Source organism: Centrocercus urophasianus, unplaced genomic scaffold, assembly GCF_019232065.1.
Source record: "Centrocercus urophasianus isolate 14NV4802_14NV808 unplaced genomic scaffold, USGS_Curo_1.0 seq_41, whole genome shotgun sequence".
Lineage (NCBI taxonomy): Eukaryota > Metazoa > Chordata > Aves > Galliformes > Phasianidae > Centrocercus > Centrocercus urophasianus.
Genome location: NW_024884989.1, coordinates 150,393 through 164,597, shown reverse-complemented (window position 1 = coordinate 164,597; position 14,205 = coordinate 150,393). Strand labels below are relative to the sequence as shown.

The 14,205-nt window shown below is 43.8% G+C and overlaps 1 protein-coding gene across 6 annotated transcripts in view; it reads left to right on the top strand.

Moving 5' to 3' along the window:
• The window catches only part of GAS7 (growth arrest specific 7), a 129,004-nt gene that overhangs the window by 39,031 nt on the left and 75,768 nt on the right, over positions 1–14,205 (top strand). Inside the window, exon 1 of one of the 6 annotated variants that reach the window (XM_042833197.1) lies at positions 1,032–1,260. The exons of the other annotated variants lie outside the window; for them this stretch is intronic. Coding sequence (XP_042689131.1) covers positions 1,203–1,260 — 58 coding nt within the window. The 5' untranslated portion in view covers positions 1,032–1,202. Of the gene's footprint in view, positions 1–1,031; positions 1,261–14,205 lie in introns of those variants that run through there. 6 annotated transcript variants of the gene reach the window in all.

Genomic DNA, 14,205 nt, shown 5'->3' with positions numbered 1-14,205 from the left:
AGTCAGTAATCATCCAAGATGTCTCGGTGCTCTCCTTGTCCTATTGATATGGTGATTTTCTTTAAAGTCATCATCGTTAAACAAAGATCACTGGGGGATGATGTCAGGCCTTCCCAATGTCTCTTCAGGCGCTTCCTCGGGCATGCCATGGCTTGTTCTCTGGTTTGCTCTCATGCAGGATATTCTTGCAGTGTATGTGGCAAAATATACATATATACACCTATACACAGAGTATGCATTCCTGGGAAGGTTCGTCTATACGATAAGTGATGTAAACTTATCAGAGATCTTCCCCAAGTTAAGTAGAGGGACTCCCAAAAAGAACTATGATAGCGGAGATCATAAAATAAAAATAATATTATACAATTCTAATGCAGAAACAACACTTGATTCTCACAAGACTGGGTGGGATCAGGAAATGCTGCTTTGGGTGCTGATGGCAGTAATATCTCCCATGTAGTGACGAGCATTCTTTCTGCTAGAATGTGCATCTATCAAAAGATGCACATCTTATCAAACAGTACTGGTAATTTCTTCTTGTTGGACAGAGATCCATCGTCAGCAAGAATGATGTAAGTGTAAGCTGTTTTTTGATAGATATATCACGAAAAGCAACAGCCCTGGGATCCATCCATGCAGACTAGCAGAATGTGGTTCTTGACTGTGCCTACAAGAGAAGAATATTAGAGATTACCCACCTAAGTGCCACTGTGTTTGGTCTCAGCCAGATGCCAACCATAGTCAGCCTATGTTAATCTCATCTGGATGGATGCAATGGGGGGTTCTTGTTAATGCACAGATTATTACAGACTGCAAGATTCTGTATTAGGATACATGCCATAGCTAAAGATGCCAGTAAGTCACTAGATGGAATAGCAGAGAACTTTCTGAGGCAACAAAGTGTTAAACAGTTGGTGAAACAGAGTAGTTCCCACCCATCTGAGGAAGGAATATTTGCATGCCCATGGGAGTGAGGAAGTCCTTATTTTAATGAAGACAGATGACCAAACTGTCTCCTGGACAAGGAAGGAGTATTGTGAGATTCAAAGTGAAAGATTAAATCTGTCTGAGCCCCTTTAATATAGCCTGAGAAAGAGACTTTTGGAGCCAAAAAGTTTCTCAAAGCGCTCTGATGAGTGTATGTTTAAATGCAGACTTTCTTGTGGAGGGCTCTCCTTACTAGATACAGCAAGGTATAAGCTATGCTTGGAGAAAGAAGCTGTGTACCTCCGTGCCAGAAGAGGACAGTGTTTCAGAGCGGTAAGGGAATGAAACAGAACCTTCTAGGCTGTTTCTAGTCTGAGCAATTTAATTGTAATTTTCCTTTTTTTTTCTTTTCACTTCTGTCTTTTGCAAACATCTGTAACTGATGTTTCATCTGTTGTAACTGTTGATGTTTCAACTGATGGAACTGTTTCATCTTTGCTGAAACAAGATGTTGTGAATAAAGTATTTTAGGAGGATCTCACATTAACACGGCTGCACTGGAAGGTGAGTTTGGGGCAACTGTATAACAGCAAGGCATTGTTCACTGGAAAGTACAGTAGATGTTTCATCTGGGGGACCTCAACTGGATGCTTTCTGCTTAGTCCTCTCAGGGCCTTCTGCTGCATGGAGTAGGTGGAAAGCTGGCACCGAAGGTGCAGATGCTCTGACATGAAGCAGAATGCTGGGACATCTGTTTGAATGGTAAGGGCTTCTAGGTGCCTTGTTACACTGGTCTGTACTGAAAAATTAGTTTTATGTCTGCTCCATTTCAGTCCTTCTGTCAGAGAGAACTTCAGTTTTCAGTCCCAAAGTGAAGGATCTGACTTTAGTTTATGTGTGTCTTCACAGATGTCTCATGTCTCCTGTTACCAGGCTCCACATAGCTTCTTGTTCAACAATAAAACACATGGAATTGTCCTGGGAAGGTGTCTGTGATCACCATCTGTGATCGACCAAAGGCAGTTTCACTCCCTAAGTGCTTCTGAAATGCCCTTTGGGGGTTTCCTTCCGTTTTCAAGCGTAGATTCTGGGCCTGGATTGGAACCACCTTTTCAAATCAATGGTGTCTTCTCCAGGCACTGAGGCACCAAAATTGTCTAGAGATTGGAGTTATGTATTTTTCTCCTTATTTTAAGTAAGTTAGAATATTCTTCCTACCAAAGCATTTCTTTGTTATTTGCTCTGCACCTCCTACCCACTGAGGCTGAGCTAGGCAGCGAAACTGAAACAAAGGGAAGAAGTTATTTAATTCTGCTAATTTATGCAGAAACTTCAGACAGTAAACTAATAATAACTGGAAAAAGCAAACAACTGCCCAGTGGGAAGAGTGGGAGATGCTGGTGTGCTTTCACAGGTAGTGATATGGGGGAAAGTGGCCAGGAAGTAAGTGGAAGGAAGGGTGAACTGTCTCCATGTTAGAGCATCCAGGAACATACTCAGCTCTCCTTGCGTGGAGCCCTGCTTGCAGTTTGTTTGAGGTCTGCCTTACCATGTTCCATGCATGCCCTGGGGAGCCTATCCAGCTGCTTCCATCCACAAATGCAGCTGCTCAGCCTCTGCCTACAGGATGCTGCTACAGAAGCTGTCTCAAATCCCACCTCTGCCAGAGCCTAGGGTTACCCCAACTTGGCCCGCCACAAGACACCTAAACACTACTGTTAGGAAGTGGTGTTTTTTCTTTTTAACTTCAGTACTGAGGTTAGGAAGTAAATGTAACATTGCATTTTTGGTTGAAAGGTGCTCTAAGAGGTCTTCTGTAATCTGAAGCCCACGAAGATCCCGAAGCTTCTCATTTTTATATGTGTTTATTGCTATTATGCACATGCCCTGTGGTCATCCTCGAATGTCTCTCATGCATGAGGTAGAGGACTGCCACTTACCTCAGCCATATGCTAACCATATGTGGAAGGTCCAGGCACTGGGTTCACTGTCTATTAATTTAACCACTGCATTTGGATATCTCCTGAGTGACAGACATGTCCTTCTCTTGCAGCACTCCAGCTGTCATGTGTGCCCAACCAGTTGCCCTGTCAGATATATCTCAGAGTGGCGTAGGCTGGGGCTGTTCACCTAATTCAGAGTTGTGGCTGAGCCCTGGCATGGGTGAGAGCACAACATAGCTTCCACCACACGCTCACCATGGTGTGAAGCTGCAGGGCGAAGCATCCCCTCACAGAAGGTGAGCACTGGCAGAAGCAGGCTTTCTTGGCAGGGTAACAGAGATTTTAGCACTTCCATCGCTAAGAAGTAATGGGATGAGGCAGGCACCCTCTCAAATGGCAGGATTGTGGCTGAACATCTGTGCAGCCTCCAGGCAGGGCAAACACCCCACATGCAGCAGGGCAGCTATGTTACAGGAAGTCAAGTCTTAAAAACAGCAAAGGCAATTTGAAAGCTGGCTGGTGGAAAAGCAAACTAAATAGAAGAAAGACACTTTGAAGTTACTATAAAATGCTGCAGAACTGCTGGGAGAATCATATTCAGAAGAGTGGTTCTCAATGGCCCCTTGTCAAGGGAAGTTACCAATGAAGGAAATCCTGCAGGGACTTCCCTAGGCTTCGTTCTAGTCAGTATTTCCAGTAATGAATGGCATGCTGACATTGAAAGTACTTATTCAAATGTTCACTTTAAATGAAGCTGGGAGAGAACATTGTGTACTGCACAGAACAAGCTCAGAATTCAGAATCATGATGCTGAAAGGATAAGAAACTGCTCAGTAAAGATGTGCTTAAGATGGGAGATTTCATCAGAACTGATTAAGTGACAAAGGCAGGCAATTGAGCAGTTCACAAAGATGTAGAAGCTTTGGAGGATCTGAATTTGAGTGCTGGCTAGCAGGTTTGTGCTGTTACAAAAATGTTGTCTGTGAGAGTAATCCTTTAACTTTACATGGAAAGTATGAAGCCTCTGTTGGAATGTTTTATCTTTTTGTTTGGGCTCTACACTCTTAAGAAAAATGTAAGCTGGCTGGATAAAGCCCAGAAGAAAGCAGCAAAGAAGATGAGAAACCGTGGCCTGTATGTGCATGTTAAGAGGTTGGGTCTGACTGCCCAGTCAGTCCCTAAGCAGCAGCAGCCCCCCAGCCAACTCAGTTTTATAACTTTTCCGCCCCATGTCAATGTCGTATGTTGCCCAGTTTGGGTCAGTTGTCCTGGTTCTGTTCCCTCCCAGCTCTTTGTGCCCCCCCAACACTTCCCCACTTACAGGACAGTTCAAGAAGCTGAAACATCATTGGCTCTGTGCAGTGCAGCAACAACTAAAACTTCAGCATGTTATCAACACTGTTTTTCTCCTAAAGCCAAAGCACAGCACAGAAGAAAATCAATTCTGTCTCAGCTGAAACCAGGACATTAAGACAAGGAGCAAAAGCTATACAAGTTTTGGTGCAGTGGACTTCTGGACTGCTCCCTGTGTGAACACTGTCTAGTTCTGCACCTTCGTCCTGAAAAAAGGTGTTGGATGAGTCCAGTCTGACAAATGGCTTTTCCAAACACTCCTGGCACTGCTACACCAACCAGCAGCCACCACTTGTCTCCTTCCCCACACTAAGCAGAGGGTAGTTTTTTAGATTAACCAGGTTTTATTTCTGTTTATAGCTCAAGCTATTCAGGTATGGGAACTCAAGATACACATTCCCATACCTGGGAGGAAATGAGATTTTAGAGGCAATTAACAAGATTCTTACAAGCCTTCAAAATACAGCAGAAGCTGCCATTATTATTCTCCCACAGCTTCATGACCTTCCACATGGTGCTACATGGTATGGAATGTCCCAGTGACAGTTCAGGCCACTTGGCCTGGCTCTGCCCATCCCCTGCCCTGTGCCATCATGGCCACAGCTCTTCCCCACTGAGTGGCCTGACCTGCCCTCTCTGGGCTGAAACCAGGACAATATCCACCCCTTTTTCCATATCATTTATATCATACTCAGGCCCTACCCTTTCCCGTACATCTCCGTTAATTACAGATATGGTCTTTCAGCCATTCCTCTAAATAGTCTGTTGAGTTCATTTAGTTCATGACTTTGGGCTCTATCTGTCATAGCAGTCTTTCAGTGCAGAAGGGATGATGCATGGTGCTGGGTTGTTGTGTGCTGAAGCCATTTCTGGTTTGGAGTAAAAGGTCAGAATTCATTAATTTGGATGATTGTTACTGTAATATCGCTGATAATGCAGCAACGATAGCAACCATAGTAGTGATGACTTGCAGTATTATATAATTCAAATTATTGGCTGTTCTCACCCCACATCAGATCCCCTTGAGGTTCACACCAGGTTTCCCTGTTCTTCTACGTCACTCACCACATGCACCCAGGTCCTTGAGCAAAAGCCCACGGATGGGCTTGCCTTTGCCCGTGGCAGGAATAACCCAGTCAGTCTTTGCCCAGCATGTTTTTTATGTCTACTACAGGGACTTTATCTGCTTATAGAAGTTTGACTGAGCAGGGCCAATTCTACTGGCAGATTCCCAGATGCTGCCTAACTAAATGGGTTTTGCAAAATGTGTAACCTGGTGTTTGAATGTTGCAGTACCCATCAATCTCAGTTTTTAGTAGTTTTCAGTAGTTTTTAACAGTCCATTGTATTGTTCAGTTTTCCCAGAGGTGAGTGCATGATAGGTGATGAGATGCACCCTCTCAATGCCACGCTCTTAGGCCCAGATATCTATGAGGTTGTTTGGGAAATGCATTCTACTGTCTCACTCAGTTCTTTCTGGAGTGCCGTGTTACCACAAGACTTGCTTTTCAGTGCTCAGGATAGTGCTTTGGGCAGCATGGGCTATGTTTCCAGCAATCTGGCGGTTGGTTCATTGTTGTAAGCAGATGGTGCTTGCCATAATGGGTTTGTGGGAGTGTAATATAATCCATCTGCCAGGCTTTCTTGTATTTATATTTCTATTGTTCTCCATACCAAAGAGGTTTTATGCACTTGGCATAATTATAGCACATGTATCATGTTCATCCATAACCTGTGTAGTGGTATCCATGGTCAAGCCCATCCTCAATTCCGAGCCCACCTACATGCTGCATCTCTTCCTTGATGACACTTACATGATGTACCTTTACAACAATGTTCTCTACCCAACCAGCAGTGTCTTTCCATAGTGCAGCAGCTCAGATGGGTTTGCCTCTTCACTGGCAGTTGTTCTGCTTCCCCTTCTGTAACCACTCCCCTAGTGCATTGGTGGCCATCTGTAAGTCAGTGTAGAGGTAGAACACTGGTCAAATTCTCTCATTCAGCAATATCTAAAGCCAGCTGGATGACCTTTTGCAAATTGGCTCAATTTACCTTCTCCTTCAACAGTTTCCGCAGCTCATCATGTAAGACTGTTCAGCAGCCTTCCACCTCTGACACTTCCCCATGATGTTACAGGACCTATCAGTGAACAGGGCATATTGCTTTTCATTCTCAGTGCATGTCACCTCCTCTGGTGATACTCCAAAATCCTTGCCTTCAGGTTAGCCCATAATCACTTCCAATACTCCTGGGTGTCTGGGGTTTTCCTGTTCAAGCCTGATGTACAGTGCAACCCACTTACTGCGCACAGCATCAGTTCAGTGATGGGTGGAGGGGACCCTGCATTTGAACGTCCAGCCCAGCACAGATAGGGTGACAATAGGAGCTCAGGCCCGTTCATATGATGCCAGTATCTCTTTTTCAGTCAGAGTATAGCAGGCCTTGGTTCCTCTGTATCCTCAACTCCAAAACCCTAGGGCTCCACCATGAGTCTCCCCTGAGGATTTCTGCCAGAGGCTCCAGGTGGGGCCATTCTGCCTGGCTGTGGTATAGAGCATATTTTTTACACCTTCTCCTGCCCAGACTGGCTGAAGTCTACTGCATGAACTATCTCCTGTTTAATTTGTTCAAAAGCTGCTGTTGCTCAGTTAGGGCCCCATGTGAAATTTTGGAGGGTGACTTGATAGGGAGGATTTATAATCAGATGGTAATCTGGAATATGCATTCTCCAAAAACCCACAAGACCTAAAAAAGCTTGTGTTTCCTTTTTGCTCGTTGGTGGGAACATAACAGTTATTTTATTGATCACATCCATGGGGATCTTATGACATCCATCCTGCCATTTTATTCTTAAGTACTGGATCTCCTGTTTAGGTCCCTCAGCCTTACTTTGTTTTATGGCAGAATTGGCTTTCAGGATTTGGATTATTTTCTTTCCTTTTTGAAAAACTTCTGCTGCCCTACATGATTATGTTGACAGTGTATTACAACTGTTCATAAGTTATTTAAGTTACATATAACAATATAAGTTGTTCCCCTGTGCCAGGAAAGTCTGTGTCTGGATCAGTCCATGGGAAATAGTTGGGCTGTGCTTCCACCCTGGGACAGTCAATTCCAGCTGTACTGGATGCCCCATCAAGTGAAAGCAAACTGTAGTCTGCACTCTACTGCCAGAGGAACTGATATCACACTGGTGATACCAGTTGTGGCTGCCTTTGACTGTAGTTTATATTGGAGTTCTAGCATGTTTGGTACAGCAGCACCAAAGTGGTGTGACTTCATTCAGGCTGCAGTAGTCTGCAGTCAGCCTCCACTCTCCTGACTTTTTCACTGGCCACATGGGACTAGTGCAGTGAGTCTTACTGATTACTCTTTGGTTTTCCAGTTGACGATTCAGCATATGGATGGGAGTCAGGGAGCCCAATTGGTGCAGTACTGCTGCTGGCACACTGTTGTGGTAGTGATCGGTACCTGTTCCTTCAGTCTTAGCAATCCCACAACAGAAGAGTCCTCTGAGAGACCAGGCAAGATGGACAGTTGCTCAGTGTCCTCCATCTCCAACATAGCTATACCAAAAGCCCACCAGTACCTTTTTAGGTCGTTAAAGTACCCTCTCCTGAGGTAATCTATACCTAGGATGCACAGAGCTTCTGATCCAGCCACAATGGGCTTTTGCTACTTATTTCCAGTCAAGCTCACTTCGGCCTCCAGTATAGTTAGCTGATCCACTTCTCACTTCAGAAATACAGATAGGTTCTGCCCCTTTATTGCTTAGTGACATTACAGTACACTGGTCACCAGTGTCCACTACAGCCTTATATTCCTGTGGTTCTGATGTAGTATGTCATCAAATCCACACGGTTCAATAAACCCACTTGTCCCTTTCCTCCATCTGGCTGGTTATTGTATTCAGCACTCACTTCTCATGAAGGCAAATCCAAAGGCTTCTTATCTACTTCACAAATAGGATCAGACCATCTTCTTTAGCTGGGAGACTGTCTGCTGGGAACTGGAGCAGCCATTATCCTGGAAGAACCCCCTTTTTTAGTTTTAATCCTTGCAGTTCACATGGCCGTGCCTCTAGGGTTGGTGATTTTCCATCCCACTCCCTCATATCATCTTCATGGTTACCCAGGTAAAACTACAGGATGGCATGTGGTTTGTAACCACTGTATTCTCTCTCTCAAGCACAGGAGTGTATACTTCTTATAGCTGAGATACTGCTCCATACAGGTCAGGAGCAAGGCATATTGTCTTTGAATTGGTTGATATCTCCAGACAGTTTCTCCACCGCTGAGGCACAAACATGTAGGGAGAAAAAGACATTTTCTTCATATTGTTGAAGTAGCCTAGGTAGTTCGTCCACCACTGGCTTTTCTTCAACTTTCCAGGTTACTGCTGCTAGTGTGTTGGCATACAGTGATAGTGCACTACCTACAAATTTCCACCTCATATGTTGTGGGCACATGATGTCATCTGGAACTTGGGATTAATGATTGTTCAGTATTATACGTCACCTCCAGCACAGCTAATTCCCTTTTTCCACAGTGCTCCACTTGCCTAGGTAACATAGCAGATCTTTATTGAAAGGACATCTTTCCTTCTTGGCTGACAGGAGTCAGCTTCATAGGGTACAGGCTTGTGTCCCTTTTCCAACTGCTTTGTCAGTGCCCTGTTCCCTAGAAAGGGATCCAAGCTGCCCAGTATGTCCAGACTAGGCCCTGTTATGCCAGCACTAGAGCAGTGAGGTGGCAATGTTCATGCTTGGATGACAACTGAAGTCTTTTCACATATCTTGCAGCTCACCCATAGTTAGAGGTCAGACAATTATCTCTTCCTTTGTGAGTTCTGACTTCCTCCTCCTGTCCCTGTGGTAAAAAGACAGGAGTATGGAAAACAGTGGCAATCACCCTTGTGCTTAATTCCTACACTTCTGAGCCAAAGAAGGAATGTTCCCTCCCTCCCCTCCCCCACTATCTCTCCAATTAATTTTTTTTTTTTATTTAGAAGAAAACTGGAACACAGGAGCTTTTGTTATTTCTTCCTCACCAAATTTGTGCTGACCTTTGTGTCGGCATCACCTCACCAAAGAGTGGTGGTTTCCATCTGCACTTCCCCTGGGTTCAGATCCAATGTTGACCTCAACTCAGGTCCCAGCCTGGTGAAAACCCCAGTGCTCTATGCAGACTCCTCTGCCTCTGTCTGTGACTCAGGTGAAGAGTTGTGCTGTGTGGTCTTAATGAAGAGAAGCTATTAAGTGTTTAAGTGAATTGCTGCATACCCCTGTTTGGTCCTTACAGCCCGTGTCCCTTTTAACAATTTGGCCGAGATTGCTTGCTGCTCCTGTGCATAGGGATGTCCCTTCCCAACACATGTACCATTGCAATAAGTCAGCCAGAAGCTCTGTTGTTCTGCTGGAATTACATTAAACGTCTTTCTCCAGGTTGGTCAGAGTTGCAAAATCAATGTGTGAAGCTTTCAAAACCTTTCATGTACATGAGCTGAAGGAAGGACTGAGAATAGGAAGAAATCCTGTCTGGGACAGAGTACAAAATAGAGTGCTAATGTTTACATTCAACCGTGAGTGCAACTGAACAACCTCTGGGTGAAGTGGAGGCTGGTGCATGTGAGATGAAATAATTTCTGCCCTGAATATCTCCCATCTGGCAGTCAAAGAATTTACACATTGAATTTTGTGGAGTTGGCTTCTAGCTGGCATTTTCAGAGCCCAAAGCAAGAAAAATAGCACTGTTCTCTTCTGCCTGCATTTCTATACAGTGCATCGGATTTGGTTCAGGCAGTGATAGGACTGCTGATACCTGCATGAAATTTTCTAGGGATGAGCCTGTCCCCTTTTTCAGGGCTACACTGGTATCATCTGAAACAAGCATGTATTTCTACAGTAATTCCTAGTACAATATCTTCTTACCCATAATAATTGTAGTTCTGTGTTGTGATTTCAAATGAGAAGAGACGTGAATTGAGGCATAAGGAGACGTGATGGGGAAGATAAGTGAAGGGACCAAGAAGCTAAACTTAAACAGTCAGGATGGAAGAATAGAGGTGCTGTCTGGTTTCTGATAGGTGTAAGGAACTGTGTACTTCACACAGCCTCTGAATACTGTCTTCTAAAAACTAATGCATAGACAATATTCATCCATCTTTAAGAAAACTGAAGAGAGAAATCTCCTCTTCTTTGACTTTCAGTTAATCCTCTTTTTGACAGGAAATTGTTGTAAGGCATTGACTGAATTGTGCTGGCATAGCAGAGGAGAATGCACATAATCTGGACTGTAAAGGCATGTGGAAAAATTTCCAGGCTTCATAGGTTGGTGACATTGGTATGTTTTTTGAGTGGAGAACCCTAGAATTACTTTGCAAAGTTTGAAAGCAGCATGTGTTCAAAGTGCACAACTACTACGTGGTTAAGCATATGGTTGCTCAGTGTCTTTGGGAGTGGTTTACTACTGTGTGTGGGTGGTAGATTCAGCTGGAAAATATTTGATGACGCTGAAGAAATTCTCTGATGTTCTGCAGCTGTAATACCTGTTGTATTAGTCAAACAATGCACTCCAGCTACCTTACCCATTACATTAAAGATGACATATACATGACACAAGTGTTTGGCTTGCTGCCATCTTGCATTCTCAGCTAAGGTCAGCTTTTCATGGTGCATCCTTATTTCCAGGCTTTTATTGTCTGTGGTGTCACATTCCCATTTACTGAACAGCTTTTTGTCTCTTGGAAAGCACAAATTTTACTTTCACATTATCTTCATCATAATTAAGACCCATTTATTCTCATCATCACAAAAACAGTGCTTGAGAGGAATCTTGAGAAGTCCAGGACTTTAGAAGCTCAGGAGAATGTTCTCTATTTGCCTGAAAGAGTACATATTCCTTAGTAACCTCCTGGTTCTACCAGCCAGATTTTCTGCTTCTGTTTTACTAGAAACCCATTCCTGCTTATTTTGTTTTGGTGTTAACCTTTATTTCATTGAAGCCCCTAATTCCTGGCTGGTCTCTGATCCAGCTATGCAACCATTGCAACCTGTAGCCTGCCTACCAACCTTAAGAGGATCAGAAACAGCAAGTTGCACTTTTCCAGACAGTGCTTGAATGCTAGCTGAAAACTCATTGCCATAAAGGTTCCCTTTCAAAAGTAGTATTCGATGACCTTAAGCATCCTACAGCTGGTGAACAGCTAGATTCCCTCCATCAAGGATCCTGTTACCTTTGTCTTGTAAGGAAGTTTCCCAGTGCACCAAACCACTACCTGCTAAAGCATTTCAGTCTGAGTGGTGAAGAACTGACACTTCTAAGCCCCCTTGGAATCCACAGTAGTAAGCTGCAATGCTCTTGGTCCTAGTGCACTTTATCCATAGGCCACTGTCGTGTGAATGGTGCCTAGCACAACATGTACAAATAAGAGATAGTCAGAGTGGTTATAGTCATGTTCTATGCAATACCATTGCCATTAGGACTCTTCTTTGGTCAGAGAATACACATGGAAACTCAAAGGGACTTATGCATGTTTTGAGGTTCTCCATCCTAAAATTTATCATTTGCTAAATTTACGTCTCATAGCTTCTATACCATGCCAGAGCTGAGAGCACTGTAACCTTAGGATGCCACAAGCTCAACTATTTTTTCCTAAGGTACATAATTTTAAAGTATTGTAAGTGGATAAAAAGGATTAAATTAGGAGGCACCAGGTGTAAAGGAAGCCTCCTTGCTGCACTTTAATAAGCCACAGCTTAATTAGAATATGATAGCAATTTTAATACTGCTGCATTTCACTGGGTAATTGCAAGATGACAGGACACTAAGCAAGAGGATATTGTGACCTGTAATCTCATATTTGCTTTTTCACTGGTGCTGTTGTGAGAAGGGGAAAGAACTTGTTGAATGCAGGGATTGGCCACTGTCTAGAGGAAATGCATACAGAATCCATCTGAAATATTGATTGCTATGCCTCAAGTAAGAGATGGAAGGAACATAACGATGACCTACTCTTGTACTTGTTCTACCTAATAATTTTCCATCTCTTTGAGGGAGTTTGGAGGGATTCAGTCTGTAGGTTGAGATTTTCTTTTGTATGTCACCAGCCATAAGGAACACCTGCTCAAACCAGTTAAACTTGTGGACTGCATTTGAGACACTCTGGAAGCAAGTAAGAGATGACAGGCATTGGTTGTTGTGTCTTTTCTATAGTGTGTCTTTTCTCATACTGACAAAACCTACCGGTGACAGTATCCCTCTGATACAGTAACCTGCCCTGGTAAAGTGGCCTAAATCCTAGAAAATCTAAGAAAGACACAGGAAATGCTGGAAACAGCACTGCTGTCACTACCAAGCTTACAATATTGCAGTATCAGGCTTGCTTTTGTGTGTTATGGTCTTTGCAAAAGGAGGGCATGTTACAGGTCCCCATGCTCATTTTAAGAGATACTTTGAAAGATGAAATAAGGACTTTGTCAGTAGCTTTTCCCATGCAGCTGAGGTAGTAGCAGCATTCCTATCAACACAGAAAATTTCAAGTAATTGTGTTTCCATTGCAATGTTTAAAACCAAAGAATAAAAGCTATATTGCAGCCTCAGTCTCTGCATTGAAATGCCTGTAGCAATTGAGTTGGATTTGAGATCTGATAATGCAGCTCCTGCTGAACTAGTTCATGTACTACATCAAGCTCTACTTTCAGCACTTAAGAGATTGAATCTCATATTTCATGCAGGTGCAGCGAGATTTGCATCTGTCATTCTGAGTTCTTTTCCTGTCCCTTTAAATTAAATATGAAGATGGAAGTGAAGATCAGGGCCTTGGAAGGCCCGTGGACTAGTTTTGTCTTGGCTTGCAATGGGAACACAGTGTGTAGAGGACAGTGCTGCGGTGCAGGATCTTGTGCACAGGGTGGTAGGTTGTGCCCTTTAAGCTGTTATTACCACAGCCATGTACTGCAGGCTCAGTGGGTCAAGATGTTAGAGCACAAAGAAGAAACAGCAGCTGTGATGAACTGGGAGATCAGAAAGGGAGAGCCAGAATCCAACTGTGCACTGTCTCTGTGAACTGGTCAGACCTCCTAATTCAAACTAAATGAAATCTCCTTGTGCTACACGTCCTCTATGGAACAGAAGAAAAATATTTTCATTATACTACCATTCACCTATTCCTTCTGCTTCTAAAGTGTTGAATGTTTTACCCTAGTCTTAGGGCATTGCAAATCATTTCCCCTCGTTTCACGCACAAACATACACGTTTCCTCTGCCTTTCCTTAGGGCTGTTTTCCCCACTCACAATATCAAGGAGTGAAGCATCCTTAAGCCTTTTCTGACTCATCACAAATGAGAGGAATATCTTAGCAAGAAAGGCGAAGATGCAGGAGCACTGACAGCACTGTATCCTTCTGCTTGGTTAGGTGGCCTCCAATCAAAGCCAGGTGAAGCATGGCAGTGCCAGGCAGCCTGGAGGTTTGGAGTGTCGAATGCAGTGCTGTGCAGTTAAAGGAAACCTGTTTTCAGAGCAGGCGCGTTTGCACTCCCTCTGACTCACAGGTCCAACCAAGTTTTGGACTATAAGGAGCCACAAACAGGCAGCAAGCCTTGCCAGAAAGGCAACATAGCAGGGCATAAGCAATTCAGGACATTCTTCGAATGCGTTGATGGTAACTTGCTTCTCGAAGAGACAGACAAACCAGCAAGGAGGTGCTCTGCTGGACCTCATTCTCATCAAATGGAGAAGTTGATGCAGAATGTGAAGCTCAAGGCCAGCCTTGGTTGCAGTGATCATGAAACAGTTTAACATCCTTAGGGCAGCAAAGAGAGCACACAGCAAGCTTAGTACCCTGGGCTTCAGGAGAGCAGATTTGGTCCAGTTCAGGGATCAGCTGTCCAGTGAAGTTCCCACTGACTAGATAAGAGGAAGCATAACAGCCATTTTTAAAAGGGGAAAAAATAAGAGAGGGTTCTAGGAAGACCTTATGATG